General features: G+C 54.0%; 3 protein-coding genes across 15 annotated transcripts in view; 2 read left to right on the forward strand and 1 right to left on the reverse strand.

The window, feature by feature from the left end:
* APLP1 (amyloid beta precursor like protein 1) overlaps nucleotides 1-10,045 on the forward strand; it is a 10,255-nt gene extending 210 nt beyond the window's left edge. Inside the window, exons 2-18 of one of the 7 annotated variants that reach the window (XM_029925912.1) lie at nucleotides 63-209; nucleotides 1,115-1,258; nucleotides 1,999-2,131; nucleotides 2,344-2,456; nucleotides 2,684-2,817; nucleotides 2,927-3,111; nucleotides 3,566-3,696; nucleotides 4,072-4,146; nucleotides 5,041-5,199; nucleotides 5,278-5,406; nucleotides 6,719-6,818; nucleotides 8,269-8,376; nucleotides 8,634-8,660; nucleotides 8,848-8,918; nucleotides 9,152-9,214; nucleotides 9,344-9,487; nucleotides 9,556-10,045. In XM_029925912.1, coding sequence (XP_029781772.1) covers nucleotides 63-209; nucleotides 1,115-1,258; nucleotides 1,999-2,131; nucleotides 2,344-2,456; nucleotides 2,684-2,817; nucleotides 2,927-3,111; nucleotides 3,566-3,696; nucleotides 4,072-4,146; nucleotides 5,041-5,199; nucleotides 5,278-5,406; nucleotides 6,719-6,818; nucleotides 8,269-8,376; nucleotides 8,634-8,660; nucleotides 8,848-8,918; nucleotides 9,152-9,214; nucleotides 9,344-9,487; nucleotides 9,556-9,693 — 2,001 coding nt within the window. In that variant the 3' untranslated portion in view covers nucleotides 9,694-10,045. Of the gene's footprint in view, nucleotides 1-6; nucleotides 210-1,114; nucleotides 1,259-1,998; nucleotides 2,132-2,343; nucleotides 2,457-2,683; nucleotides 2,818-2,926; nucleotides 3,112-3,565; nucleotides 3,697-4,071; nucleotides 4,147-5,040; nucleotides 5,200-5,277; nucleotides 5,407-6,718; nucleotides 6,819-8,268; nucleotides 8,377-8,633; nucleotides 8,661-8,847; nucleotides 8,919-9,151; nucleotides 9,215-9,343; nucleotides 9,488-9,555 lie in introns of those variants that run through there. The other 6 variants (XM_029925911.1, XM_029925915.1, XM_029925913.1 and 3 more) reach the window with 6 other exon arrangements.
* A 4,243-nt stretch (nucleotides 10,046-14,288) lies between these two features.
* On the reverse strand, nucleotides 14,289-22,490 carry NFKBID (NFKB inhibitor delta). 5 transcript variants are annotated; one of them, XM_029925954.1, is made up of 12 exons: nucleotides 22,442-22,490; nucleotides 20,399-20,499; nucleotides 20,142-20,202; nucleotides 19,474-19,673; nucleotides 19,049-19,239; nucleotides 18,858-18,963; nucleotides 18,613-18,759; nucleotides 18,446-18,497; nucleotides 18,214-18,362; nucleotides 16,055-16,171; nucleotides 15,547-15,711; nucleotides 14,289-14,947 (listed from the first exon to the last, which is right to left on the reverse strand). In XM_029925954.1, exons 1-12 carry the CDS (start codon nucleotides 22,473-22,475, stop codon nucleotides 14,894-14,896), a joined length of 1,377 nt encoding a protein of 458 aa, XP_029781814.1. In that variant the 5' UTR covers nucleotides 22,476-22,490; the 3' UTR covers nucleotides 14,289-14,893. The 5 variants fall into 5 exon arrangements, with proteins under 5 accessions (XP_029781814.1, XP_029781815.1, XP_029781813.1 ...); XM_029925955.1 differs by having other exon boundaries at nucleotides 19,049-19,194; nucleotides 19,474-19,691; XM_029925953.1 differs by having other exon boundaries at nucleotides 19,474-19,691.
* Nucleotides 22,491-23,227: 737 nt separating this feature from the next.
* HCST (hematopoietic cell signal transducer) lies at nucleotides 23,228-24,819 on the forward strand. Of its 3 annotated transcripts, none has more exons than XM_029926034.1 (4): nucleotides 23,228-23,424; nucleotides 23,822-23,845; nucleotides 24,302-24,439; nucleotides 24,670-24,819. In XM_029926034.1, exons 1-4 carry the CDS (start codon nucleotides 23,382-23,384, stop codon nucleotides 24,705-24,707), a joined length of 243 nt encoding a protein of 80 aa, XP_029781894.1. In that variant the 5' UTR covers nucleotides 23,228-23,381; the 3' UTR covers nucleotides 24,708-24,819. The 3 variants fall into 3 exon arrangements, with proteins under 3 accessions (XP_029781894.1, XP_029781895.1, XP_029781893.1); XM_029926035.1 differs by having other exon boundaries at nucleotides 23,231-23,424; nucleotides 23,749-23,845; nucleotides 24,667-24,819; XM_029926033.1 differs by having other exon boundaries at nucleotides 23,242-23,424; nucleotides 24,667-24,819.
* The last annotated feature ends 606 nt before the right edge of the window (nucleotides 24,820-25,425 follow it).

Here is a 25,425-nt window from a genome sequence, read left to right on the forward strand (position 1 = left end):
ACCGCTGGGGCCGGGCCGGCCGGGCCGGAGTGCAGGGGACGTGAGGGCGCGAGGGCCGGGACATGGGGCCCACCAGCCCTGACGCTCGCGGTCTGGGCCGCCACCGGGGCCCACCGCCGCTGCCGCTGTTGCTGCCACTATTGCTGCTGCTTCTGCGCGCGCAGCTCGCCGTCGGGAGCCTGGCCGGTGGGAGCCCCGGCGCGGCCGAGGTGAGGCCCGGCCGGGTCCTGGGGGATGGGGGAAGGGGCGGGACCGGGCCTTGGATCTGGACGCGGACAAGTCCAGGGCAGAAAGCGCAGTCTTTCCAGACAAATGGTCGCCCCCCATACGCCCCTAACGGCACTAGGCATTCATGAACCCAGGACTTCAGGCCCCAACTCCCCCATCTTCTGTCCTGCTAGTTGCCTCCCGCTCCTAGCTTAGGAACTGGCTTTTCCGGAGGCCCTGGTCCCCAAAGTCCAACCCCCTCAGACCCTCTCGACCTAGGTGAGTCAGCCCCAATCCTTCCCACCTGAGTGTGGGACCCACCAGACAGTAAGACTCCTGGATCCAAGAATCTTGGACCCTTGCATCCTCTGGACCCATTTGAGGGCCCCCGCAGCTTCCCAGAACCCAAGAGTCTAGGTCTTCAGCCACCGACCCCGACCCAGGATGTAGCTCTCCAGCCCTCAAAACGACTTGGTGTCCAGGCCTGCAGGGCCCTGAAGCCAGGCCTTGTCGTCTTTGCACTGGAGAATGGGATCCTGAGCTAGGGATGGTGGGAGGAGGGGCCAGAACGCCTGGGTTCTGGCCTCCTCCCCCGCGATTCGGTTTTAACCCCTTCGGGCTCCAGTGCGGCTGCGCCGGGGTGGGGGCGGAGCCTGTCTCCAAGGCAACAAGGCCGCGAGCCTCTCGGGGGACCTGGGTCGCCATAGCAACGAGAGAGCTGGGGCGCCCCCGCCCTGTGGGAGCTGTTTCCCGGGGAACAGTACCTTTTAGGAGGCGGGTGCGCGGTGCTTGGTGGAGAGGGCTGGTGCTGGGGTTCTGAACCTCCGGGTCCTAAGGAGCAAAGGTTTGGGGGACACACATACCAGCGTCCCTGGGCCCTCTGTGACCCCTCTGACCTGACCCCCAGGCCCCAGGGTCGGCCCAGGTGGCTGGACTATGCGGGCACCTAACCCTTCACCGGGACCTGCGCACCGGCCGCTGGGAACCAGACCAACAGCGCTCACGACGCTGTCTCCGCGACCCGCAACGTGTGCTGGAATACTGCAGACAGGTGGGCGGGACCTGCGGGAGGGGCGTGGTCAGCAGGAAAACGGTTCCGAGACTGTCCGGGTAGCCCAAAAGAAGCTAGTCGTGCAAAAGCCGTGCTCCAGGGAGAATGAGGGATCTAAGTAGGCAGGGGAAGCTAGGGGGCGTGGCTGAGAAAAAAAAAAAAGCGAATTTAGGATAGGGCAGGACCTGTTTTTGAGAAACCAGGCCAGGAAAAGAGAACTGTGCAAAGAGGGCCAGCTAAGGACTGTGTCCAATGAAGAGACTGAGTTTAGCAATCTGACTTAAGGAGTAGGGGCATCGGTGGGAGTGGCCAAAGGAAAGGCTGGGCTAAGAAAAAAAGACCTTTTGGACCTGCGAGAAAGGAGCCCAATGAGAGAGTGGAAAGCTAGGAGGCGTAGCTATGAAAAGGCAGTTCTAATACAAAGAGAAGGGATACTTACAGAGAGGCCAAACGTAGGAACAGGTGAGGCTTAAATGAGAGCAGAACTTATTGGAGGGGGGACAGAAGTGACCAGAAGAGAGGTGGGTTTACGGGGATTGAGTTTCTGGGCAGAGGGCGAGGCTTCCGAGGGAGAGTTACTGGGGGCGTGGCCCAGGAGCCTGCTGGCTTCGCTACTGCCTCTTCGGAGAAGCTGAGCCTAGGGAGATCACTAGAGCCTTGAAAAGGGACGTGGGCAGTGGAGAAGCACAGCTGGCAGGGGGCGAGGCTGTGGGCTAATCGCCCTCACCCGCTGCCCCCAGATGTACCCGGAGCTGCAGATTGCACGTGTGGAACAGGCGACGCAGGCCATCCCCATGGAGCGCTGGTGCGGGGGTGCTCGAGGCGGCCGCTGTGCCCACCCCCACCACCAGGTTGTGCCTTTCCGATGCCTGCGTGAGTCTCAGGCTGGGGGCAGGGAACAGAAGTGGGGGTTTCCCTGGGGTGAGATTCTGGGCCCTGCCTGGTCTCAGGCTCACATTAAGGAGCTGGGTGCATGCCTGGGTCCAGAGTGGGGCAGAGAAACCTGAGGATAAAATGTCTGGATTCTGAAGAGGGTGGAGCTAGTGTCTGTAGGAAGGTCTCACTCTGGTTCCCTCATTCTCCAGCAGGTGAATTTGTGAGCGAGGCCCTGCTGGTACCTGAAGGCTGCCGGTTCTTGCATCAGGAGCGCATGGACCAGTGTGAGAGTTCAACCCGGAGGCATCAGGAGGCACAGGAGGTCAGGACCCTGGCCCATCCATTCTCACTCCCCAACCCAGGAGTTCAGTCCCCTAACAACCTACCTTCCCTCCCCAAACCTAACACTGGGCCTCAGTCCCCTCTTCCCACTAGGACAAAATCAGGAATCCAGGCCCCGGGTCCCATCAGCTCTGCCCAGGCATCCAGGCTCCCTCTCTACCCTCTCCCAGCCCACAATCCTGGCATCTGGGCCTACTCTTCCCGCAGGCCTGCAGTTCCCAGGGCTTCATCCTGCATGGCTCGGGCATGCTTTTGCCCTGTGGCACAGATCGGTTCCGAGGTGTGGAGTATGTGTGCTGCCCGCCTCCAGTCACCCCTGATCCATCTGGGACAGCAGTTGGGTGAGTGGGAAGGAATCCTCCGTGCCCATCCTAAGGCTCCTGAGGCAGGAAATGGAAGCCTGGGGGCCTGGATGGGATTCTTACAGCCTCAAGTCTTCTGTTTCCTCAGTGACCCCTCCACCCGGTCCTGGCCCCTAGGGGGCAGAGTAGAGGGGAGTGAGGACGAAGAAGAAGAGGAATCCTTCCTACAGCCAGTAGATGATTACTTTGTGGAACCCCCACGAGCTGAAGAGGAAGAAGAGGAGGAAAGAGTCCCGCCCTCAAGCTCCCATAGCCCTGCAGGGCTCAGCAAAGGTGAGACAGGCTCAGAACTCTTAGTTCCTCTGCCTTGGAGGGAGGATGATTGAGGGAGCCTTGGTGTAGAGGCATTTTGGGAGGGGACCTGTTGGGGAGAGACCCAACTGGGGGGGATGGAAGGAATGAGAGTAACTTTGAGTAAAGAGGAGGTGGCAGGGATGTCCTGTACAGAATGCAAAGGGTGAGTGAGACTGGTTTGCGGGTACCTCAAAGTGGAGGACCCTAAGGTAGTTCCTAAGGATTATTCTGGGGAAGCTTGAAGAATGGTATAATGGATTTCTAAGCTTTGCAAGAACATGCACAGTTCAGAACTATAGCTCTCATGATGTTCTGCAGCATCTATGGTTAAGTGGACTGGTCTCCAGTGTGCTCTGGGAAATGTAGTTCTCCAGGAAGGGAGGGTAACCTGGAGATGGGCTTCAGACTGATTCCCTGGTTCCTGGCCTTGCAGTGACCACCACCCCAAGACCCACAGATGGCGTGGACGTGTACTTCGGCATGCCTGGAGAAATCAGCGAGCATGAGGGGTTCCTGCGGGCCAAGATGGACCTGGAGGAACGTAGAATGCGCCAGATTAATGAGGTGATGATCCTGGGTGCCAGGATTTCCCACACACAGAACTCCCTGAATACCAGGGATTTCCTCAGAGGCACACTGAGACTACCTCCAAAGACTCCCCAAGCCCCCATCAACCCCTAATCCTCAACACCACCTCTAGGATGACCAGGGATCCCTGGCTCACCTGGAATCCCACTGAGATGCCACCAGATTCTGTGGAAACTCTGGTGTACTGTTTTCTTCCACTTATGTTCCTTCAGAGCCTTGCCTCTTGTGATCTCAAGAGTAAGTGGGGCTTAGGGGATCTGGAGCCTCCAAAGTCTTGAAGAGGTATTGGGGGACTCGCTGTAGGGAGTAGGGTAGATTCCAGGATCCTGAAGTTCATCTTGCCCTACCTAGGTGATGCGTGAATGGGCCATGGCAGACAACCAGTCCAAGAACCTGCCGAAAGCTGACAGACAGGCCCTGAACGAGGTAGGACACCTGCCACTAGGTCCTACTTTTCCCTGTCCACTACCTGGGACACACCCGGTCTCAGTCTAGTCCAGACCTGGTCCCACTTCATCCAGTCCCACCTCTTCCTACTTACATTGGTCTCTCCTGGCCCCACCCCTCCATTTGACTCCACCTCTCTTGGCCTGTGTCTGACCTGACATTTCTCTCCTCTTCAGACTGGCCTTGTTTTGCCTTGATCCTTACTTGTGTCTTACCTCTCAGGGCAGGCTCTGTGGTCATCTGTCAAATTGAGCCCCGGCACGATGCAGCCTGGTCCTTCTCAGCTTCCTTGATTCATTCACATCCCCATTAGGTCCCATACCCTGACTCTGAGCCCACCCTCTAATCTCACTTTCACTCAGTCCCTCCTCAGTAGGCCTAGCCTCATGACTCACTGATCACCTCTAGATGCCCCACCCCCACCCCTCAGGTGAGCCCCATTCCCTGACTCTAGCTCTACCCCTACTCAGGTGCTCCTAGGACTCTTGCTCCTAGGTCCTGTTTAGGCACAGCCTGCTCCAGTTGGCCCCGCCCAGCCCTAGAGCCTTACCTTTCCTATAATACTAAGAGAAGAGTTCACCAGAACGTGAGCCACCTCAGTTCCTAGATTGTTCCCCCCCAGTACAGTTTACATCCTCAGATCAGCTCCCAATTGGCCTGGTCCTGCCTGCATTCTGTCTGGCCCTGTGTCCCCAACCCTTCCAGTCCACGTCCTGTGATCTGGTCCCACCCTACAGTTGATTCTACTCACACCTAGACCCACCGCACCACCCTCCGCCACATGGCCCTACAGCCCTGCCTTTCCAAAATGCCTTTGACCTGGACTTTCACCCATCTTCACCTCTCCTGGCCCTGTGCCCACCCCCTTGCCAGCACTTCCAGTCCATTCTGCAGACCCTGGAGGAGCAGGTGTCTGGTGAGCGACAGCGCCTGGTGGAGACCCATGCCACCCGAGTCATCGCCCTTATCAACGACCAGCGCCGGGCAGCCTTGGAAGGTTTTCTGGCAGCACTGCAGGGGGATCCGCCTCAGGTGTGGGAGCCGTGGGGGCCTGGGGCAGGGGGTGAAAAGGTCTGGGGCAGGCCTGGGCAGCCTTCATCCCGTCCACAGGCAGAGCGCGTCCTGCTGGCCCTGCGGCGTTACCTGCGCGCAGAGCAGAAGGAACAGAGGCACACACTGAGGCACTACCAGCACGTGGCTGCCGTGGACCCTGAGAAGGCCCAGCAGATGCGCTTCCAGGTGCTCAGATGCTCCCAGCTCCCGCACACCCTGTTGTCCTTCAGACCCCGGTCTCCGGGACCCCACCCCTCACACCCTCTTTCTGTCCCTCGGACCTCTACCTATCCCTGGCAAGCTCGCCTCCACCCCCATCCCGAGCCTTGGGGCCTCTTCCGGCCCCTTGGATCCCTACTTCCTGACCCTGGAATGTTGCCCTTTACCCCACCCCTGCTTGTGCCTTTGACTCCCTTCTTGTCCCTTGGATTCCTGCTTCCTTTCCTAGAATCTCCCTCCGGTGCCTTGAACGCTGTTCCCGTCCCTCAACTCTCCTTCCCTAACCCCACTTGTGTTCCATGCAACCCCTATTCTATGCCCTCAGATCCCAGTTCCTACTACTTGGATGTTCGCCATTCCGTTCTGTGCTCTTGAACTCCACATCTTGCCCACAAAAGACATCATTTCTGGGGTGCCTGGCAGGCTCAGGTGGTTAAGCATCTGACTTCAGGTCAGATCATGACCTCACGATTCATGAGTTCAAGCCTCACGTCGGGTTCTGTGTGCTGACAGCTTGGAACCTGGAGCCTTCTTCAGATTCTCATTCTCTCTCTCTCTCTGCCCCTACCCTGCTTGTGCTCTCCCAAAAGTTAATAAATAAAATGCATTAAACAGGGAGCACATGGGTGGCTCAGTAAGTTGAACGTCTGACTTTGGCTCAGGTCATGATCTCACAGCTCATGAGTTCAAGCCCTGCATCAGGCTCTGTGCTGACATCTCAGAGCCTGGAGCTGCTTCGGATTCTGTCTTCCTCTCTCTCAAAATATAAATAAATGTAAAAAATGTTTTAAAAAACATTAAAAAACAGAAAAGAAAGACATCATTTCTATATGACCCTCTAATCCTACTTCCTTCTCTATAATCCATGAAACCTTACTTTATATTCCTTAGATCCTACCTTCTGCTCCTCCTACCCACTTACCTCTACGTCTTATCTTCTATGCCATATTCCTTGTGTCTTATACATACATTGTCTCTTGTGCATTTTTCCTAATGACTACTCCTTTTTCTTTCTGCCTCACTTCCTTTTCCAAGCCTTTCACTTCCTGTCTCCTATACATCTTTTCCTTCTCTTTTTATTCTGCTTCACCTCCAGTTTCCTTCCTCCTCTGGCCCAGTTCCTGGCTTTGTACCCTCCTTCCTTTCCATTGCCTCTGCTCGTTTTCCTTGGACCCTATTGACCTTCCATCTTCACTCTGTCTCAGTTTCCCCGTCTCTAGGCAGGAGGCTAGAGAACGGCCTACTGCCCAGTTCATCGTTCATTCTCACTTCTCCACAGGTGCAGACCCACCTTCAAGTAATTGAGGAAAGGATGAACCAGAGCCTGGGGTTGCTTGACCAGAACCCCCACCTGGCTCAGGAGCTGCGGCCCCAGATCCGTGAGTGCCTGTGACCCCTGGTTCCCATTCCAGCTCTGGAAAGGCAGATCTTGACCCCCAATCTTTTCTTCCCCCCTCCACCATTTCAGTTATTTATTCCTACGTAACAAACTCCAGAACATAGTGGCTTTAAAGACAACTATTTTCTTTGCTCATGATTCTGCCATCCAGTTGGGGTTCTGCCAGGTGCTTCTTCTGCTAACCTTGCCAGCAGTCAAGTGTGTCGCTACGCTTGGCTAGCAGGTCAGCTAGGGGATGGGACGCTGGCACGAATGGGCCTCTCTTCCTCTGTGTCAGCTCATGGTCTCTTATCCATGGATCCCCTCCACATGGTCTCTTATTAGGGTACCTAGACCTCCTACACGGTGGTTTAGGCTTCCCCAAAGCACAAAAGTGGAAGTTGCAAGGTCTTCTGAAGGCAGGAGCTCACCTTCTGTTGGTTAAATCAAGTGACAAAATTCAGTCCAGATTCAAAGGGGGGAGAGCCTGCATGAGAGCATGAGCAGGAAGGAATATGATCTATCAAAGCCCCCAGATCTATTGTGACTTCCTACTGGATATCCCACACCTAATCCTGCTTTTTATTTATTTTTAATGTTTTATTTATTTTTAAGAGAGAGAGAGTGAAAGCGTGGGCAGGGGAGGGTCAGAGAGAGAGGGAGACACAGAATCTGAAGACAGCCTCCAGGCTCTGAGCTAGCTGTCAGCACAGAGCCCAATGCAGGGCTAGAACCCACAGACTGTGAGATCATGACCAGAGCCGAAGTTGGACACTTAACTGACTGAGCCACCCAGGTGCCCCTAACCCTGCTTTTTAAAGAGGCCAGTCTTGGGGTGCATGGGTGACTCAGTCAGTTTAGTGTCTGATTCTTAAAATTTTTTTCTTATGTTTTTTTAATTTATTTTTGAGAGACAGAGAGAGGCAGCTCGAGCAGGGGAGGGTCAGAGAGAGAGGGAGACACAGAATCTGAAGCAGGCTCCAGGCTCTGAGCTGTCAGCACAGAGCCCGACGTGGGGCTCGAACCTACGAGCTGTGAGATCATGACCTGAGCCGAAGCCAGGTGCCCCAGTGTTCGATTCTTGATTTCAGCCCAGGTCACGATCTCATGGTTTGTGGGATTGAGCCCTTCATTGGGCTCTGCACTGACAGTGTGGAGCCTGCTTGGGATTCTCTCTATATATAGACCCCTCCTCTACTCGTGCTCTTTGTCTCCCTCTCTCTCTCAAAATAAATAAATACACATTTAAAAAAGAGGCCGTTCTCTTGAAACTTGAACCTCCATCCTCCCTGCCAGGGATGCCTTCATCAAGCTCCCGACTTTCCCCAGATCACATGTATGGCTACCCCCAATCTCTCTACTGTTAGGGCGCCATTTATTCACCTAGTTTTGTTTTGTGGCATCCCTATGGGGGTCGTGACATCAACTCCCTTTCTGCATGTTCCCCTCAGAGGAGCTTCTCCACTCTGAGCACCTGGGTCCCAATGAATTGGAGGCCCCCGCCCCAGGGGGCAGCAGTGAGGACAAGGGTGGCCTGCAGCCTCTGGATTCCAAGGATGGTGAGTTATCCCAAATGTAGATAACCCTAGACTTTGGGGGACAGGCACCCAACCTCAATCCTAATGCCTTAAAGTTTGGGAGTATCTTAGCCGCCACAGTGAGTGGGAGAGGTTAGGAATGGATGTCTAAGGTTGTGGAAGCCTCTGTAGGATCCTTGATTCTCCTGACTTGGCTGGGAGGGTGTGTCTCCACCCTTTTGTCCATGATGCCCTCCTTTCTTCACTGTTCCTCCGGTCTTGCCTCTTCTGGCTGCCAGCAGACACTCCCATGGCCCTTCCGAAAGGTGAGTATCTCCCAGAATATACCCTAGCCACCAAATCCCACTAGTCACCGAGCCCGGAATGGAAAAGGGTCCATACATTGGGAACTCCAGACCTGCTGGGGTAGAGTCCGGTGCCCCTTCTGACCGCCTGCTCAGGCAAGGGTAGCACCATTCTGAACTCTCAGAAATGAGATAGGACTTGGGTTAGGGTCCACAGAACAAGATGCTGCATCCTCTGGGAAAGAGAAGATGTCCCCCCTGGAGCAGTATGAGCGAAAGGTAAGTGAGACCTGTGGATGCTGAGGGTGGATGGGAGAGGGGTCCTGGACTCCTAGGTCTGAAGGAGGAGGGTGTTAGGGGTTTGGATTCTTTGGCCTGAGGGAAGAAGGGGTCGAGGACATGGACTTTGGGGTCCTGAGGAAGAAGAAGGCTGGGGATGCCCTATTGGGGCCCAGGGGAGGAGGAGGCTGGTGCCCGGACTCCTGAGTCCCTGACACCTCCTGCTCCCCCAGGTGAATGTGTCTGTTCCAAGGGGTTTTCCTTTCCACTCATCGGAGATTCAGAGAGATGAGCTGGTAAGAGGAGGACTATTCTGGGTTTAGGGGGAGAGGTCAGAAGTCAGTGGCTAGGCTGGGACTCCCAAAGCCACACAGGGCCCTGGGGAGCCTCAGAGATGGCCCCTGCCCCATGTCCTCTCCATGCAGGCACCAGCTGGGACAGGTGTGTCCCGAGAGGCCGTGTCTGGTCTGCTGATCATGGGAGCAGGTGGGGGCTCCCTGATGGTCCTCTCCCTCCTGCTCTTGCGCAGGAAGAAGCCCTACGGGGCTATCAGCCACGGAGTGGTGGAGGTGAGAGATATGATACGGGGAAGGAGCTCCAGAACCGGGCGCGGGGCAGCTGTGAGGTCTGCGGCCAGCTCCCTATGCCCCTCTGTTTCTCCCCGCCCCAACTGCAGGTGGACCCTATGCTGACCCTGGAGGAGCAGCAGCTGCGTGAACTGCAGCGTCATGGCTATGAGAACCCCACCTACCGCTTCCTGGAGGAACGACCCTGAACCAGCCCCCCTCGCCCCTTTGGCTGAGCCCAGACCTTCCCTCTTCCTGAAGCCCCAGAACCCCAACTCCCAGCCTGGGGGAGGGATCTCAAAATTGTTCATTTCACACTCCTTGTGAGGGGACTGGAAATTCTCATTCCCCTTTCCCATTCCAAATTCCATCCCCAAGAAATCCCCAGGTATTCTCAGCTGCCTCCCTGCTTGGGACCTCCTCACCTTAATTTATTTTGTAAGTTTATTTATTGTTCCTTAAGGTGACCATCAGCTTGGTCCTGTGTCTGTTGTTCCCTAGAATTCACTCTCCCATGTGCTCCCCACTAACATCCCAATAAAATCCTTCTCCCCACCAGGCCATCCTGCGTCTCTGTGGGGGAATCAGTGTGTCATGATAGCTCTGGACGCTGGTGTGGATCCCTGCCCAGGCCTCCTTTATTTCTTAAAACAGTATGAAGGATCTTTCAATCGGGGTGGAGCCTGTAGGAAGGGCGGGATTGGCGCGCAGTGGGTGGGCCCAGAGACCGGTTGGGCTCCCTCGGAGCTCAGGAGCTTTCCGTGGTGCTGAATGGTGCGTTACTTCTAGGCTTCTATTTGCTGACTCTAGACTCTGAGGAAGCTATTCCTGGCAGTTTCTCCTGCCTTCTGTTCACCCTCACACTTAGTCCCACACTGCATCCACCCCCAACCTTTGAGCCTAAGGAGAGAATGAAAATCTTGAAAACCCTCTTATCATTCACAAGATCATTCATCCCTTCTTTTGGAGGCAATAGGAACCCCCCTGACATCCCAGTTATGTGCTAGAGACGGGTAAGTGATGTCTGCAAGCACCTATTGGAATTTAAACCCTCATGTACTCCATTTTGTGACATTGTCGTAAGCCCTCTACATATGCTGTTACCTGTCCCAAGAGGGCTGTTATGGGCATTAAAAGGGTTGGTATTTGTGGACACTTAGAAATGTGCCTGCCACTTCACCACCACTTCACAAGTATTTGTTAAATAAATTTTAAAACAGTATGACAGAAAATACTCAAATGGCACTCACCCTGTGCTGGGTACAGCTCCAAGAGCTTTTTTCTTTTCTTTTGTAGGCTCCATGCCCAATGTGTGGCTTGAGCTAATGACTCTGAGCTCCAGAGTCATGTGCTCTACCAACTGAGCCAGCCAGGCACCCCTGCTCTGAGAGTTTTTTACATACATTGACACACTTAATCATTACTTCTATCCCATAACGGAGGTATTATGGTTATTCACATTTATAGATTAAGAAATAGATATAAGAAGTTATATCACATGTCCATGGTCACTATATAGTAATGGTCAGAGCTAGAGACTCAACCCAGGCAACTTGGCTCCAGAACTCATACTGTTGGCCATTTTGCTAACCAGCTGTCTAGTAATTCAAGACTGTCTCATATGCTGTTCAGGTTGTACACTGCAAAATTCCAAGTGATATCATTCAGTTGCTAGATCCTATAGATTTCCACTTGTACCACAACTCCCCAGCAGGTGGCAGTAACAAGCCATGTTCCAATGTCAGCTCACAGTTACCTGACAGATGGTGGGGGGGGCAGGTATCTATTTCTTTTTTCTTTTTCTTTTTTTAAGTTTATTTATTTTGAGAGAGAAAGCATGAGTCGTGGAGGGACAGAGAGGAGGGCAGAGAGACAAGGAGAGAATCCCAAGTGGACTCCACACCATCAGCAGAGTCCGACAAGGGCCTGGAACCCACCAACCATGAGAACTGAGCTGAGCTGGGAGCATTTATTTTTAATTTTCCCCAAGGGCCTTTGAGCTCACAATGTCTTTTCATAATATATGCATGTGAATACAGATCATGTGCATTAAATACAGATCTAGTAGACACTGTAGGAAGATGCCTACTGATCCAAATTGGAGAACCCAGTTTGCAACCTCATTCTATCTGGGTTTTAGCTTCGGTTGTACTGAGACAGCCCTAGCAGAAATCTTTGGCTAGCACCACAGGTAAGGGGCAGAGTCGCCTTTGTGTTTTCACAGCCAAGTGTGATCAGCAGGCTAAAGATGGGTAAGGAGCTCCAAGCAGGTGGAACAGGAAAGGAAAGGCCATTTTTCTCACTATGCTCAGTGTGTGATTGCTTAATAATGTTTACATATTAATGGCGATACTTAGGGTAATTTTAAAATGCTTATTATTCAAATTCCAGCAGGAAAATAACTTTGCTATTGTTCATTTGATGCTGACCTCTTTTCCCATTGAAAATAATTTGTTAATTTGTCTCTTAATAATACAGTTACTTGGAGACATTCTATAATTTTATCATGTTAATGTTTGTGTATGCATGCACATGTGTGTGTTGATACATTTTGGGATATACATCTTTTTTTTAGCTTTTTAAAAACATGTTTATTTTTGAGGGCGCCCGGGCGGCTCAGTCAGTTAAGCGTCCAGCTTAGGCTCAGTCATGATCTCACGGTTTGTAAGTTCGAGCCCCGTGTCGGCTCTGTGCTGACGGCTCAGAGCCTGGAACCTGCTTTGGATTCTGTGACTCCCTCTCCCTCTGCCCCTCCCCTGTTCATGCTCTGTCTCTCTCTCTCTCTCTCCCTCAGAAATGAATAAAAACATTAAAACATTATTTAATGTTTATTTTTGAGAGAGAAAGAAAGAGTTGGGGAGGGGCAGAGAGAGGGGGACAGATTTGAAGTGGGCCGGGTGCTGAGACCAGATTGGCAATGAGGGTCTCAGACTCATGCACCTTGAGATCATGACCTGAAGTGAAGTTGGACACGTAACCAACTGAGCCACTCAGGCGCCCTGGGATATATATCTTATATGTCAATAGAATCTAAGATCCCATCAATGATAAGAAATACCTTTAGGTACAACAAAGAAAAAAAAAACAGAAATATTTTTTAATTTAAAGTTTTCTTTTGTTTTTAAGTTTATTTATTTACTTTTGAGAGCAAGAGACAGAGAGGGTGGGAGAGGGGCAGAAAGAGAGGGAAAGAGAATCCCAAGCAGACTCCACACTGTCAGCATGGAGCCCGATGTGGGGCTAGAACTCACAAACCATGAGATCATGGCCTGAGCTGAAGCCAGGCTTGGCTGAGCTTACCTGACTGAGCCACCCAGGGGCCCTGAAATACAGAAATTAAATGAAGCCACGCTGTGACTGTAAGATTAATTCCAGTTAAGCTGCTAGAATCTATGAAGTAACTTTCCCATGAATTCTTCCTGGGTCAGCCACCCCCATGTGTGTACACAGAAGAGCAATGTATGCCGGTACAGGGCGGCGAGGAGGGAGGCTAACACAGCTGGCTCCAGAAACCCCGACTCCCAATATTTAGGCCCTTGTGTAGTGCCCCCCCCCAATCCTGGGCTTGGCCACTCGAATGACCTTAACCAATGTGATGTGTGCAAGCGTGATGCAAGCAAGGCTTGCTCTCTTGGAACCACCATATGAAGAGACCCACCCACCTTCCCGGGGAGAGCCCATGGGGAAAGGGATGCCTGGCCCACGCCCAGTGGCTGCAGCCAGCTCACCTGAGCATCAGGCATGTGGGTGTGTCCAGCCTCGTCAGGCCCCTAGCTGACTGCAGCCAGATGAGTGACCAACGCAGGATAGGACTGTCCAGTTAGAGCCCAGCCGAGACTGCAGAATCATGAGCAAATAGTGATGGTTGTTTTAAGCCTCGAGTTTTGGGGTGGAGACTAGCACGTGCCCTGAAGCATGCTCGGTTTGCTGTCCTTGAGAGGCTCTGAGCAGTGGGGGCCTATGACGGGTCAGAGAGCTTGCAGTGGGGGAGGGGCTGTTTGGGTGATAAGACGGGGGTGAAGTCCAGAGCAGAGGCTGTCGGGGCAGTTGTGAGAAGGGGGCGCTATGGAGGTCTTCCATCTTAGTCTGGGTTTCTCCAGAAGCAGGATTTGAGGACAACTTAGTGGTAGGGGAGGTGGGAGATGACAGAGAAAAGCGAAAGCAGTCAAGAAAGAGGATGTCATCAAGCCAGAACCAGTGTGGGAACTGGAACTTAATTCTGACGCGGAGCTCTGAGAGCCTGCGCAGAACAGGCACTTCCACATTATCCTCATTAGCGAGGTGAGGGATCCGGAGCACGCACACATGCATGTATGCACGCACGCATGTATGTACGCACACATGTATGTATGTATGTACGTATGTATGTATTTTAAAGAGAGAAAGTGGGAGAGAGAGGCAGAGAGAGAATCTTAAGCAGGCTCCACACTCAGGGTGGAGTCTGACATGGGGCTCGATCCCACAACCTTGGCATCATGACCTGAACAACAGACTGAGCCACCCAGGTGCCCCAGGACATCTCCTTCTGAAAGGAGGGCTGTTAGATGGGAAGTGGCATAAACTCACTGGCGGTTGGGTTGCCATGCTCACAGCTGGGGCAGAGCAGGCTCCAGTGATCTGACACTGCCCACAGGCAGGCAGACCACCAGATGTGGATATGGTGAGGGTGACGGGATATGGACTTAGCACCCACAGGGTCTGCCACACGTCCCACCCAGGCACCTTCATCCAAACATGCCCCCCCAGCCAAGCACCACAGCCACTCCCTTGAACCAATGCCCCCCAGAGATGAAGACAATGACAGTTGAGTCCAAACTGAGTTTAATAAGTAGTTTTACATCGGGGAGAGATTCAACAGAAAATGGGGAGATCTGGGACGGGGCCCAGTTAGTTCTGAATTAGAAAGCACATGATAGAGGACTCAAATCTAGGAGAGTCCTTCCTATGTCTCAGAGGTAAGGACCTGAACGGTGTAGGTCCTGGGGAGGTTTAGAGGATCATCTTAGGAGCTCTACTGGACGGCACTGGGAGCTATTTTGGGGGTCCTCCAAGTACTGTGTAGGGAAATCACATCTGGGGTTCTAAGTGTAAAGAGTTGAGTAGGGGAGGGGGCCCCAAAAGATCCCAATACGGAAAGGGTTAGGGGTCCAGGGTGTTTCACAGAAACAATCAAGGGGCCTCGATTTCACAGAAATCATCAAGAGGGCTCCTTGTAGGTGGGGGAGGGGTATTACACCACCCCAAATATTGGGGATTGTTTACCCCCCCAGCCATTTTGGGGTTTTAATGTAAGACCCCAATGGCAGGACATTCCACATACATTATCATGGATTTGCAACATTAGCATACGCTGGCTGTCCCACAGGACGGTGGGGACTGGAAAATCAGTCCAGGTTCTGGGTTTGAGTCCTAAGAGGACAGGCCTGGGGGTGCCACACGGCTCCTTTTCAACAGCTGCCGGAGCTGCAGACAAGACAAGGCAGAAGAAGAGAAGTTAAGGAGATTGGACAGAGAAGCGGGGGACACAAACACCGTGACATTGGCGGTTAAAGTGGAGAAGCAGAGTAGGATCAACTAGGTTTGCAGGTCAGGGGTTCAGAGTCAAGAGTTAGGGTTAGGGATGAAGGTTCACACACTGAGAAAAGGTTCAGGAGTCAGAACTGGGGATGGAAGGAAAGTGGGGAGTTCCCACCTTGGGGTTACCATTGAGGACTAGGAGTCAAAGAGTAGAGGCAAAGGGTGAGAGGTCACATTTAGGGGTCAGAAGTCCCACTTTGAGGTCAAGGCTGGGACAGGGGGTTGGGGCAAGGTCATACTTGGGAATCAGAAGTCACAACTCAGGGATAGAAGTAGAGGCCATACTCTGAGGTCAAGGTTGAAGTAGAGGCTAGGAAGAGTCACCAATACCACCTATGTAATCCAACACTGGGGTCGGGATAGCATTTTCAAGTCAGGGTTGGATAGAGATTAAAAGTCACCCTCTAAAGTCAAGAAGGAGTAGGATCAGGGGTTCACCCTGTTAAGTCAGAGGCCACTCTACAGTCAGGGTGTTCTGTGCTCACCCCCTCGGGCCCCGGCCCGGGCCGCAGCAGGTGGACAGGCTGCTCATTCTCCAGGTTTCGCAGTGTTGGATCTGCCCCAGCTGCCAGCAGGCGCCGCACGATGGCCTCCTGGGGTGGCCCAGGGGGCAGGGCAGCCGCCATGTGGAGGGCTGTGTTCCCATGGGCCTGGGGACAGCGAGAAGGTGAGGACTGAGAAGGAATCAGACAGCCAGCCTGGGCCCTCAACAGGCACCCTTCATACTCTGCATCGGCCACACCCAAGTCCCACACTCCCCCTTCACATCCACGCCCCACATGCCCCCACTGACATCTCAGAATCACCGTCACAGTCCCATTCCACACCCCCCCTGCGTCCTATACAGTCCCCCACTTACATCCACATCCTATACAGTCCCCGCCCATGTTCCCTACATTGTCCCCTCCCCAGCCACAGCCCACAGGACTCCCAACTTCCCACTGCCCCTCTCTCATATGTCACACAGTCTGCAGAGGCCAGCCCAGGCCCCACCTTCATGTTGACAAAGGCCCGCAAGTCTCCTCGTGGCAGCTCCAGAAGCAGCTGAACCAGGGTGGGATTGGCAGCCTGCACGGCCAGGTGCAGGACTGTCTTGTTGCTCTTGATCTCCTGGAGAGAAGGGCATAGCCGAGGTCAGGCCAGTCCTCACAGCCAGGGTCCCTCCCGTGGAACCCAAGCGCCTTTAGACACCTTGTCTCTCCTTTGCAAGCACCTAGGGGTGCCTTATACAGTTACCGGTGTTGTGCACTACACAAGGGCACCACGTTTAAGGGGGTGCCTTTCACATCATACGCATCACAGAACTATGTGTTTATAATGACGTTTTCCAGCCCAAGTGACTTTGGGCTAGCAGCTGCCCTGGCCACCCACATTCTATTAGGCACCGTAAAATGGACCCGCATCCCGCACGGACAGTCTTTATCCGTAAGGATGGGGCTTGAGCAGCATTAATCAGGGGCCTCAGCGAGCCTATATCCACTTCTATACTGAGTTGTTCTCAGCAAATAAATACACCTTCCAGGGTGAAACCTTATCATGTGCTCTTAAAGAGTTTTTACTGATAACAAACATTAAAAATATAATGTGTTTAGGAATGTCTGGGTGGCTCAGTTGGTTAAGCATCTGACTCTTAACTCTCCTCAGGTCATGATCTCACAGTTCACGGGATCAAGGCCCACGCCAGGCTCTGCGCTGACAGTGAGGAGTCTGTCTGGGATGCATTCTCTCCCTCTCTCTCGGCCCCTCCCCTGCTCATCTGTGCATGTGTGCACACACATACTCTCTCTCTCTGCCCCTCCCCTGCTCATCTGTGCACGTGTGCACACACATTCTCTCTCTCTCTGCCCCTCCCCTGCTCATCTGTGCATGTGTGCACACACATACTCTCTCTCTCTCTCTCTCGGCCCCTCCCCTGCTCATCTGTGCATGTGTGCACACACATACTCTCTCTCTCAAAATAAATAAATAAACCTTATTTATTTATAAATAAACCTTATATATATATTATACACATATATATATTTGTTTAAACAAGGCAAAATAACCTAGTTGGCTCACCAAATAAATTATGAAGAGAGGACAAGGAGATGGAGAGAGAAGCTCTAAATTAAGAATGACCCTAAAAGTCTTATAACGGCAATATGTGGGCTTTATTTGGATCCTAGTTTTTGTAATGAAAAGAATAAATATCACTCTAGAGCCAATCAGAAATTTGAACACGGCCAGGATATTTGGTATTTTGAGATTAATTGTTCTCAGGTGGAATAATCAATCATATTGAGGTTAAGAGGATCCTTAACCTTAAAGAGCATAAAAATATGCTCAGGTTTGCTTTAAAGTAACACGGGGCGCCTGGGTGGCTCAGTCGGTTAGGCATCCGACTCAAGTTTAGCTCAGGTCATGATCTTGCAGTTGGTGGGATCGAGCCCCACGTCAGGCTCTGTGCTGACATCGCAGAGCCTGCTTCGGATTCTCTCTCTCTTTCTCTCTCTCTGCCCCTTTCTTACTCACTCTCTCTCTCTCCCAAAATAAACAAACACTAAAAAATTTTTTTAAATAAAATGATAGAGGAAAGTGAAGGAATGGACGGGGCAGGACTGACCACTAGTTGCTGATTGCTGACATTGGGTGTGGGGGGTGAGGCCCTCTCACTATGCCATTTTCTGTATTTTATCTGGGTTCAAAATTCTTTAACTAAAAAACAAAACTAAATAATAACTGGATGTTTAATTCTCTCAGCCAGCCTGTGAAGAAGCTACTGCCCGAGGAAGGAGGATAGTACATTCACAAGATGTGGCTTCTGGCGTCTGACCACCTGAGTTCTAATTCCCTCGCTCATAGTCACAAGCTGTGAGATTTGAACTCTGCGCCTCAGTTTTTCTTATCAGTGAAATAGAAAAAGTAACAATAGAGCACATGTCAAAAGATGTTTGTAGATTCAATTAGTTAATCTATGAAGCACAGTACTAGATGAATAGTAAGTGCTTGATAAATATAAGCTAAGATCAGTAATGTTATTCTTTAGGGCACAGAAAAATGAGGTCACCTGCTCGAGTTGACATAGCTGGGAAGAGGCCAAGCCAGCATTTGTCTGCAGCCCCTGGACATCCAGGGGCCCCACCCTCCCGGGGGCGGCCCGTCGCCCAGCTCACCTGGCTGGTGTGATCAGCCCCCATGTGCAGCAACATCTGGACGCAAGTCAGTCTGTCTCGGGCCTGGGTACTCAGCACCCGGGAACATAGGTCAGATGGGTGCATAGCAACATTGAGGGCCAGGATGGCCGTGTGGAGAGGGGTGAGGCCTGTGAAATGGCAACAGTAAGGGCTCTGCATCTGGGGCACCCACCCCACCTGCCACGCCTGCCCTGCTCACCACCCAACTTACCTTCAAAGTCTCTGGCTTCTAGGTCTACCTGAACCCCTGAGTTAATCACGGCCTGAGGAGGAGAAGGCAGAGTGCTGGATTAGAGTCTCCAGAGGCTAGGAGGCCCTGGAAGCCACGATCTGAGTAACCAGTCCATCCCATTCACCCCGCTGGTCAGTGGGCCATACCGAGAGGACTCCTGGGAGCCCATAGGTAGCGGCCACATGCAAGACAGAACGTCCCTGATGATCAGTGGCATTGGGCTCTGCTCCCAGGTTCAGTAGATCCTCCACAATCTGGGGCTGGTTGGCGGCGGCAGCCACCAGGAGAGGGGTCTACAGGAGATAAGAAGGTCAGGCTGGGGCCCCAGTCCAACATCCAGCCCCCAGCCCTTCTGCCTTCAAATCCAGGAGTCCAGCCCCCAGGCCCTCACCTTGCCCTTATGCTCACGAATGTCCAGATGTCTGTACACTTGGAGCATCTCAGCTGCAGCATATGCTGCCCAGCGCAAGCCCCGAGCCGCAAACAGGTGCAGGAGCCTAAGGACAGGTAGGGGGCACCAGTGAGTGAGCGCAGCACCCCAGCTAAGCCAGGAGCACGCGGACGGCAACCCCCTATACTCACGTGTCTCCCTCCTCATCCTGGGCCAGCAGCCGTTGTGGCCCCAGAGCCAGCATGTGAGCACGGGCCGTGTCCAGAGATGGTCCAGTGGTCACAGGGGGCATCTGTGGGGGGCCTGAGGGAAGTCCAGAACCTCTCCAGGATCCTGCCTGTGGCAAGGAAGGTTCTGCATAAAGCCGGGTATCCAGGGGGTCCTGAAGGGTACACGTGGTCGCAAGAGTCAATCAGCTGAGAATGCTCTCTTCCTATACATATATACATATACACACAGAGTGCCAGGCACAGTGGCTGGGTGTCCCTTCTGTACCAAGTAACCTTGGACCTCTGGGACTCAGTGTTGCCCATCTGAAGAACAGATCTTAATCCAGCATAAGGACAACTGGGAATTTTAGGGGCCCTTCAGATCCTGTTCCCACTCTGTATCTCACCTCGATCCCCACAGAAAATGGACACGGCCGCCCTGGGTCGGAGGGTGGGTAGAAGTCAGGAGTCAGGAAACCTTCAGCAGCAGAAGCAGGATAAGAGTAGGGGCTGTCTGTGTAGGCAGCATGCGTGTTGGGGTCCCAGTCTGGAAAGCCCGCGGTGGGGGCCAGGCCGCCAAGTCCAGAACCCACAGTCTCCTGGTGTACTGGGAAGCGAGAAGGGCCTGTGTGTGAGAGGGACAGCAGGGCCAGGCCTGGTTACCAGAGTCAGGGAAGTCACCGTCACGGCCGGAGGACCTGTGTGAGGGCCTGGGCTCTCCCAAGTGCTGGGAGCGAGTCCCTGTGGGACACCAAAGGGCTGGGACCCTGAATCCAGGAAACCCAGGGGCTGGAAGCGTGGACGTCTGAAACCTGGACTCCTGGGACACTGTGGGGTTGAGGGCCTAGACTCCTGGAGCAACAAAGGGCTGGGAGCCTGGGCTCCTGGAACACGGAAGGACTATGTATATAGACTCCAGGGCTCCAAAGAGTCGGGGAGATCAAACTGCTACTGGGTCCCAGGAAGAGAAGGTCTGACTCCTACATTCCCCCAAGTCCTAAGATTTGAAACGTCTGAGTCCCTGAAGAAAGCTGGGGCTAGGAGCTGAGGGAAGGAGAAGATTTTCCAGACTTACCTGCCTCACTCTCATTCACAGATGGGGCCAGGGACTGGGCCAGGGGAGGCGGAAACTGTCCCTGTGGAGGCAGTAACACAAAGGAAAAAGGGGGAATTGATCTGACCAGCCCCTCAGCATCCATTTCCCCACCCCCAGCGCATCTAGGTCAGAGGTAGTCTCTCATCCGTTCTGAGGCCCCAGCAAGCCATCAAGTCCTTGCCCGACGGGACAGAGCCTCATAAGAGTTGTAGTTCACAGGGCTCCATGGGCCTTACCGGTACCCCCCCAGCATCAGGCTGCTGCTGCCGGCGCCTCTGTTCTTCCAGGAGCTTCTTCACGGTCTGTGATGGGCAGTGGCTGCGTTCACCCCGGCTCACTACAGAGTGCAGGGGGGTGGGGGGAGGAGGGAAATAATCAGGGGTCTTTAAGTCACCCAACTATGCGAGGGGAGGGGTTTTGGGCTCCCTGCCTCGCCCTCCTGCGCGGAAAAACTGGCACATTGACGCTGCCTAACTACTCCAAAGCCAATCTTAGCTTTCAGGTGCAGCCTCCGCCTCCGCCGCTGTTTCCTTCCCTTTGCTTCGCACTTTCCCCTCTGACCCAACTTTCCACCAGCGTCGTGGAAACTGAGGAAGGGGGAGGAGGGCGCTCCTCTGCAGCACCTCCCCCCAACTTCCGTGAAAAATCCCAGCCCCCAGATCTCCCATTCCCTAGGCCTCAGGGGGTCGCTGGGGATCACTCCCTGAAACGCACATCCAGGTGCCCAATATCTCTGCCCTAGAAGCTGACCTGACACACTTTCCTCTGGAAATGAGGCGTCCGAGTCCCCAGCCCCGTTCTCCAAGGAACCACGAATCTAGAGCCCCTTAGCTCACGGGGATTCCAGAAGTCCAGACCCATTCCCCCTTGACACCTAACAGTCCAGGCCGCATTCTGCGGGAGTCCGATAGCCTAGCACCCCTTTCCCCAGGACCTAGCAGCTGGGAGTCCCAGTTTGCAGACGCCTGGTGCACACCACCCCGGAATTCCTGGCCCTCAATCTTCACACTTCAGGGCCCGGGTTCCAGCGGAGGAAGGGTTAAGCGGGGGAGGGCCGACTCCTTCCTTTGAGGGAGGAAACAGCCCAGCCACGACGCACTGACGTCACGGCGCTCACGCAAGGGAATCTTCCATCCACCCGTTCCACGCCTGGCCGCGCGCAGCAGGTGTCCCGTTGAGAGCCGGGGCGCGCGGCCAAGCGTGGAGCGCGTGGAATCCCCGCACGTGGGGAATTCCCGAGCAGCCCAGGGACCCAGGGCGGGCGGAGACTCGGGAATTCCCCGGGCGGGGGGGGGGGGGGGTAGGGTCACGGCCTGCATGCACCCCTGCGGCCAGGCGCCAGACCTTACCGCTATGGACCCGTGGCTGATTTTTCAACAACCATGCCGCACTCCCCAAGGACTCAGTCTAGCCCCTTTCTAGACTCCTTGCCAGCCCCGTCCTCCCACGGGACCCAGGGGTCGGGCCCCCAGCCCTTTCACCCCCGGGACCCAGGATTCCGAATCTCCAATCCCCTACCGCCCAGGACCCAGGAGTTCAGAATCCCAGCAGCTCCTCTATCACCACCCAGAAGCCGGGGCCTCTGGTCCCCTCCAAACACCAAGTACCCTCACTCTCAGCACCCAGACTTGATGCTCCAGCCCCGTCCCTAGGGTCCTCAAGAACCGGACTCCCAGCCCCTCGCTCTCTCAAGGAACCTGAGCGTGTCTCACCTCCCCGCGCCCCCATTACCTCGGGGATTCCGTGGCGCGGATTGCGGGCCCCCAGGGCCGCGGCCTCGGCGCTGCGCCAGCCTCGCTCTTTCCCGCGGAGCCGCCGCCGGGTCCCCGATCTAGGGCCGGTTCCCCGCGAGTTTTTAAACTGGTGTTCTAGCGCCGCCCGGTTTGGGGCAGGGCCCCGCCCACATGCCTGGGAGTCCCCGTGTCGCGCTCTAGCAAACCCAGTCTCTGAATGGGCGGGGCTGACACTGAGAGCCGGACTCCCGAGGCTCCCAGGAAAGAAGGAGCTGGGGGCCGCATTTTAGGTGTGAAGGAGAAATGGCCTGGGTCGGCGGACCCGTGAAGGAGGAAAGCACCGAGGGCCTAGACTTCTGAGTCTCCATCCAAGGGGGTGATGGAGGCTTCGATTGCTGGGCCCTGGGCTGAGAGTAGACAGTATTATTTCTGAGTCCTGGGGGAGGAGGGGACGGGGGTTCTGCACTTCCTGGTCCCCAGGGAGGGAGGATCTGTTGGTAAGAGTGACATAGGTGGACTCAGAGTTTTCCCTTTTCCCCACATCACCTTGTTTTTCAGAGGGCCGTTCTCGTTTATTCATTCATCCTTACAAATAATGTATTCCTGCAAGAGAGGTACTTTGCTGAGCGCTGTGGTATAGCTGTGAACTAGGCAGCCAGGAATTCCCAGGCCTCGAGCCAACTGACATTCCAGGGGAGGTTCATTCTCGGTTCCCCTCTCAGCGACCATGTTAATCATTTCTTCCAGGCTTTCAAGACTTCTGCTCTCCTGGCTCTCCTCCCTCACATGCTATTGCTTTTCGGTTTCCCTGGCTGTTTCCGCCTCTTTCCCCATTCTTGGGGGCCAGGGGCACTCCTCTGTCTGTACTCACGTCCTTGGTGACCTCATCCAGTCTCGTGGCTTTAAATACCATCCATAAGCCATCAACCTGAAAATTTACATTTGCAGACCAGATCTATCCCCTGAATTCATAGATGCAGCTGTGGTCATTCAGTTCCACAAGGAGATCTGTCAGGCATTTCTAACTCAGTGTCCCCAGACCTTGGCACTTGCCCCCTAAACCCGCTTCCTCTCATTTGCCATCTCTGTCAAAGGATGCCCCAGCTTTTCAGTTGCTTAGTACAGAAGCTTTGGCCATCCTGAATCCCTCTGTCTCATACACACCCATACCGACACAGTCAACAAATTCTGTTGGTTCTACCTCCAAAATCTTTCCAGAGTCTCTCCAGTGCCCACAACCTGGTCCATCTGTCACCTCCCACCTGGACAAACATAGCAGCCTCCCTGGTCTCTGACCCTACCCCCAAAGGCAGTCACAGAGACTCACCACTTCTCCCCCTCCCACACACTCACACAGGAAGCAGGTGGCCTTGTCACCAGTGGGGTGATATCCGCTATTGCTGCTTCTCTACTCCCCCACTGTTCCTCAGGACTTCTCTGGACCAAAGCCTTTTGCCAGCCAGGCCCCTTCTAGCCCCTACCCACCATGGCCCCTTCAAGTGACATCCTGCTCCTGCTTTTGCTCCCAGGTGAAGCCAGTGGTTTTGGGGTGTGGGGTGGCAGGCAGAGTATTTATGCAAAGGGTGGCTTGGGTGGCATCTGAAGGGAGGAGTGCTAAGAGCAGATCCTCTCAGTACCCCTTCCTTCCTCGAGATCCTTTTGGCTTCAGAGGCTGGTTCTCCGAGGAGAGAAATGGAGTCTGGAGTCGCTGCTTGTTAATTGCCCCAGCTCACTGCTGGGTCTGTCTCTACTTCTACTTCTGATTTCCTATCTCTCTATGTGTCTCGGGGATCTCCCCTTCTCATCTGGTCTCTTTCTCATCTGTTCCCTCCTGAATGGAGGTTCCTTCTCAGGACACCACCTTTCCCTGGACCCTGTTGTGGGAACCATCTCTCATGCTGACCCACCTTCCCTCTCTTTCCGCAGTTGCTACAGCTCTGACAACTCCAGGTGAGAAATGAACACCCCTTCCCTTTTGCCATGGCCTTTCAGGTACGGCTTCTGTCTCTAAAGTGTGGCCTGAGGGTCCTGGAACACCCCCAGGAGCCCTCCAGGTTGCCACCTCACCTCTCACTCCCAAACCAAGCGCCCAGAGGATCTGCAGCCCTCTCTGGGTTCCCATCTCACTCCCTCATCACCAAATTGAAGCCCCGGGGACTCGGCCACCCCCCAGCCTTCTTTGGGAGTACCCACTATGCCTGAAGCACCACCCCCATCTGTCTCTCTCCAGTCAGACACCCCCACCTCTCTCCAGTCCTCCACCTCCCCCTCATCCCCCAAGTCAACCCCAGGGAATCTCAGACACGCCCCTTTCCAGGGACTTCCTCTGCCCCTTATGCCCAAAGTGCCGCCCTGAGGGTCTGGAACCCCCCTCCACGCCTTCATGTCTTGGCCGCCACCCACCAGGTTCCTGTTCCGGATGTGGGCTCCCCTCCCTGTCGCTGCTGGCAGGCCTCGTGGCCGCCGACGCGGCCGTGTCCCTGCTAATTATCGCCGTGGTGTTTGTGTGTGTCGGCCTGCGCCACCGCCACAGGCCCACCCGAGGTGAGGGCGGAGACAAGATGGGACCTGAAGGGAGAGATGTCCCTAGGGAGGGGGTCCCCAGGGAGGGGTCCCCCAGGGAAGCCCTGGAGGAGACGCTGGGGAAACCCTGGGGGCGGTGCACAGGGGAACTCCTGAGGAAACCCCTGAGGCAGGGGGTCCCCAGGAAGGTGGAGATGTGGGTGGCTGGTAGGTGGTCAGGCCTCATGCTTTCTCTCCCCCACCCCCAGAAGATGACAAAATCTACATCAACATGCCTGCCAGGGGCTGACCCCTTGTAAGGGACACCTTTGACTTCTGACCCTCTCATCCTGCATTGTGTGTGGTGGCACAGGAAACCCACTCCCCACTTGGGTTGGAATAAAGCAATTGAAATACCTTTAGTTCTGTTAGTGTTTTTTAAGATGTTTTGGGAGTGCTGAATCGGTTAAGTGTGTGACTCTTAACTTTGGCTCAGGTCATAATCTCATGGTTGGTGAGATGGAGCCTGCATCTTCACTGACAGCTCAGAGCCTGCTTGGGATTCTCTGTCTCCCTCTCTGTCTGCCCTTCCCCAGCGCTGTGCCCACTCTCTCTCTCTCTCAAAAACGAATAAATAAATATTTTTTAAAAGTATTGTAGGGGGTGCCTGGGTGTGGGTGGCTCAGTCAGCTAAGCGACCTTGGCTCAGGTCATGATCTCATAGTTCGTGGGTTTGAGCCCCACATCTGGCTGTGTACTGCCAGCTCAGAGCCTGGACCTGCTTCAGATTCTGTTTCTTGCCCTCTCTCTGCCCTTCCCCTGCCCTCTCTCTCTCTCTCTCAAAAATAAAAAAAAATTAAAAATGTTTTTAAAAAGATTTAAAAAAAATTCTATGTCATCTCTATACCCAACGTGGGGCTTGAACTTACAACCCTGTGATCAAGAGTTGAATGCTCTTCCAACTGAGCCAGCCAGGTGCCCCAAAATACCTCTAGTTCTAATTCTTCCTCAAAGAACCCCAGGGTCCC

Source organism: Suricata suricatta, chromosome 16 (assembly GCF_006229205.1).
Source record: "Suricata suricatta isolate VVHF042 chromosome 16, meerkat_22Aug2017_6uvM2_HiC, whole genome shotgun sequence".
In the NCBI taxonomy this organism is placed as follows: domain Eukaryota; kingdom Metazoa; phylum Chordata; class Mammalia; order Carnivora; family Herpestidae; genus Suricata; species Suricata suricatta.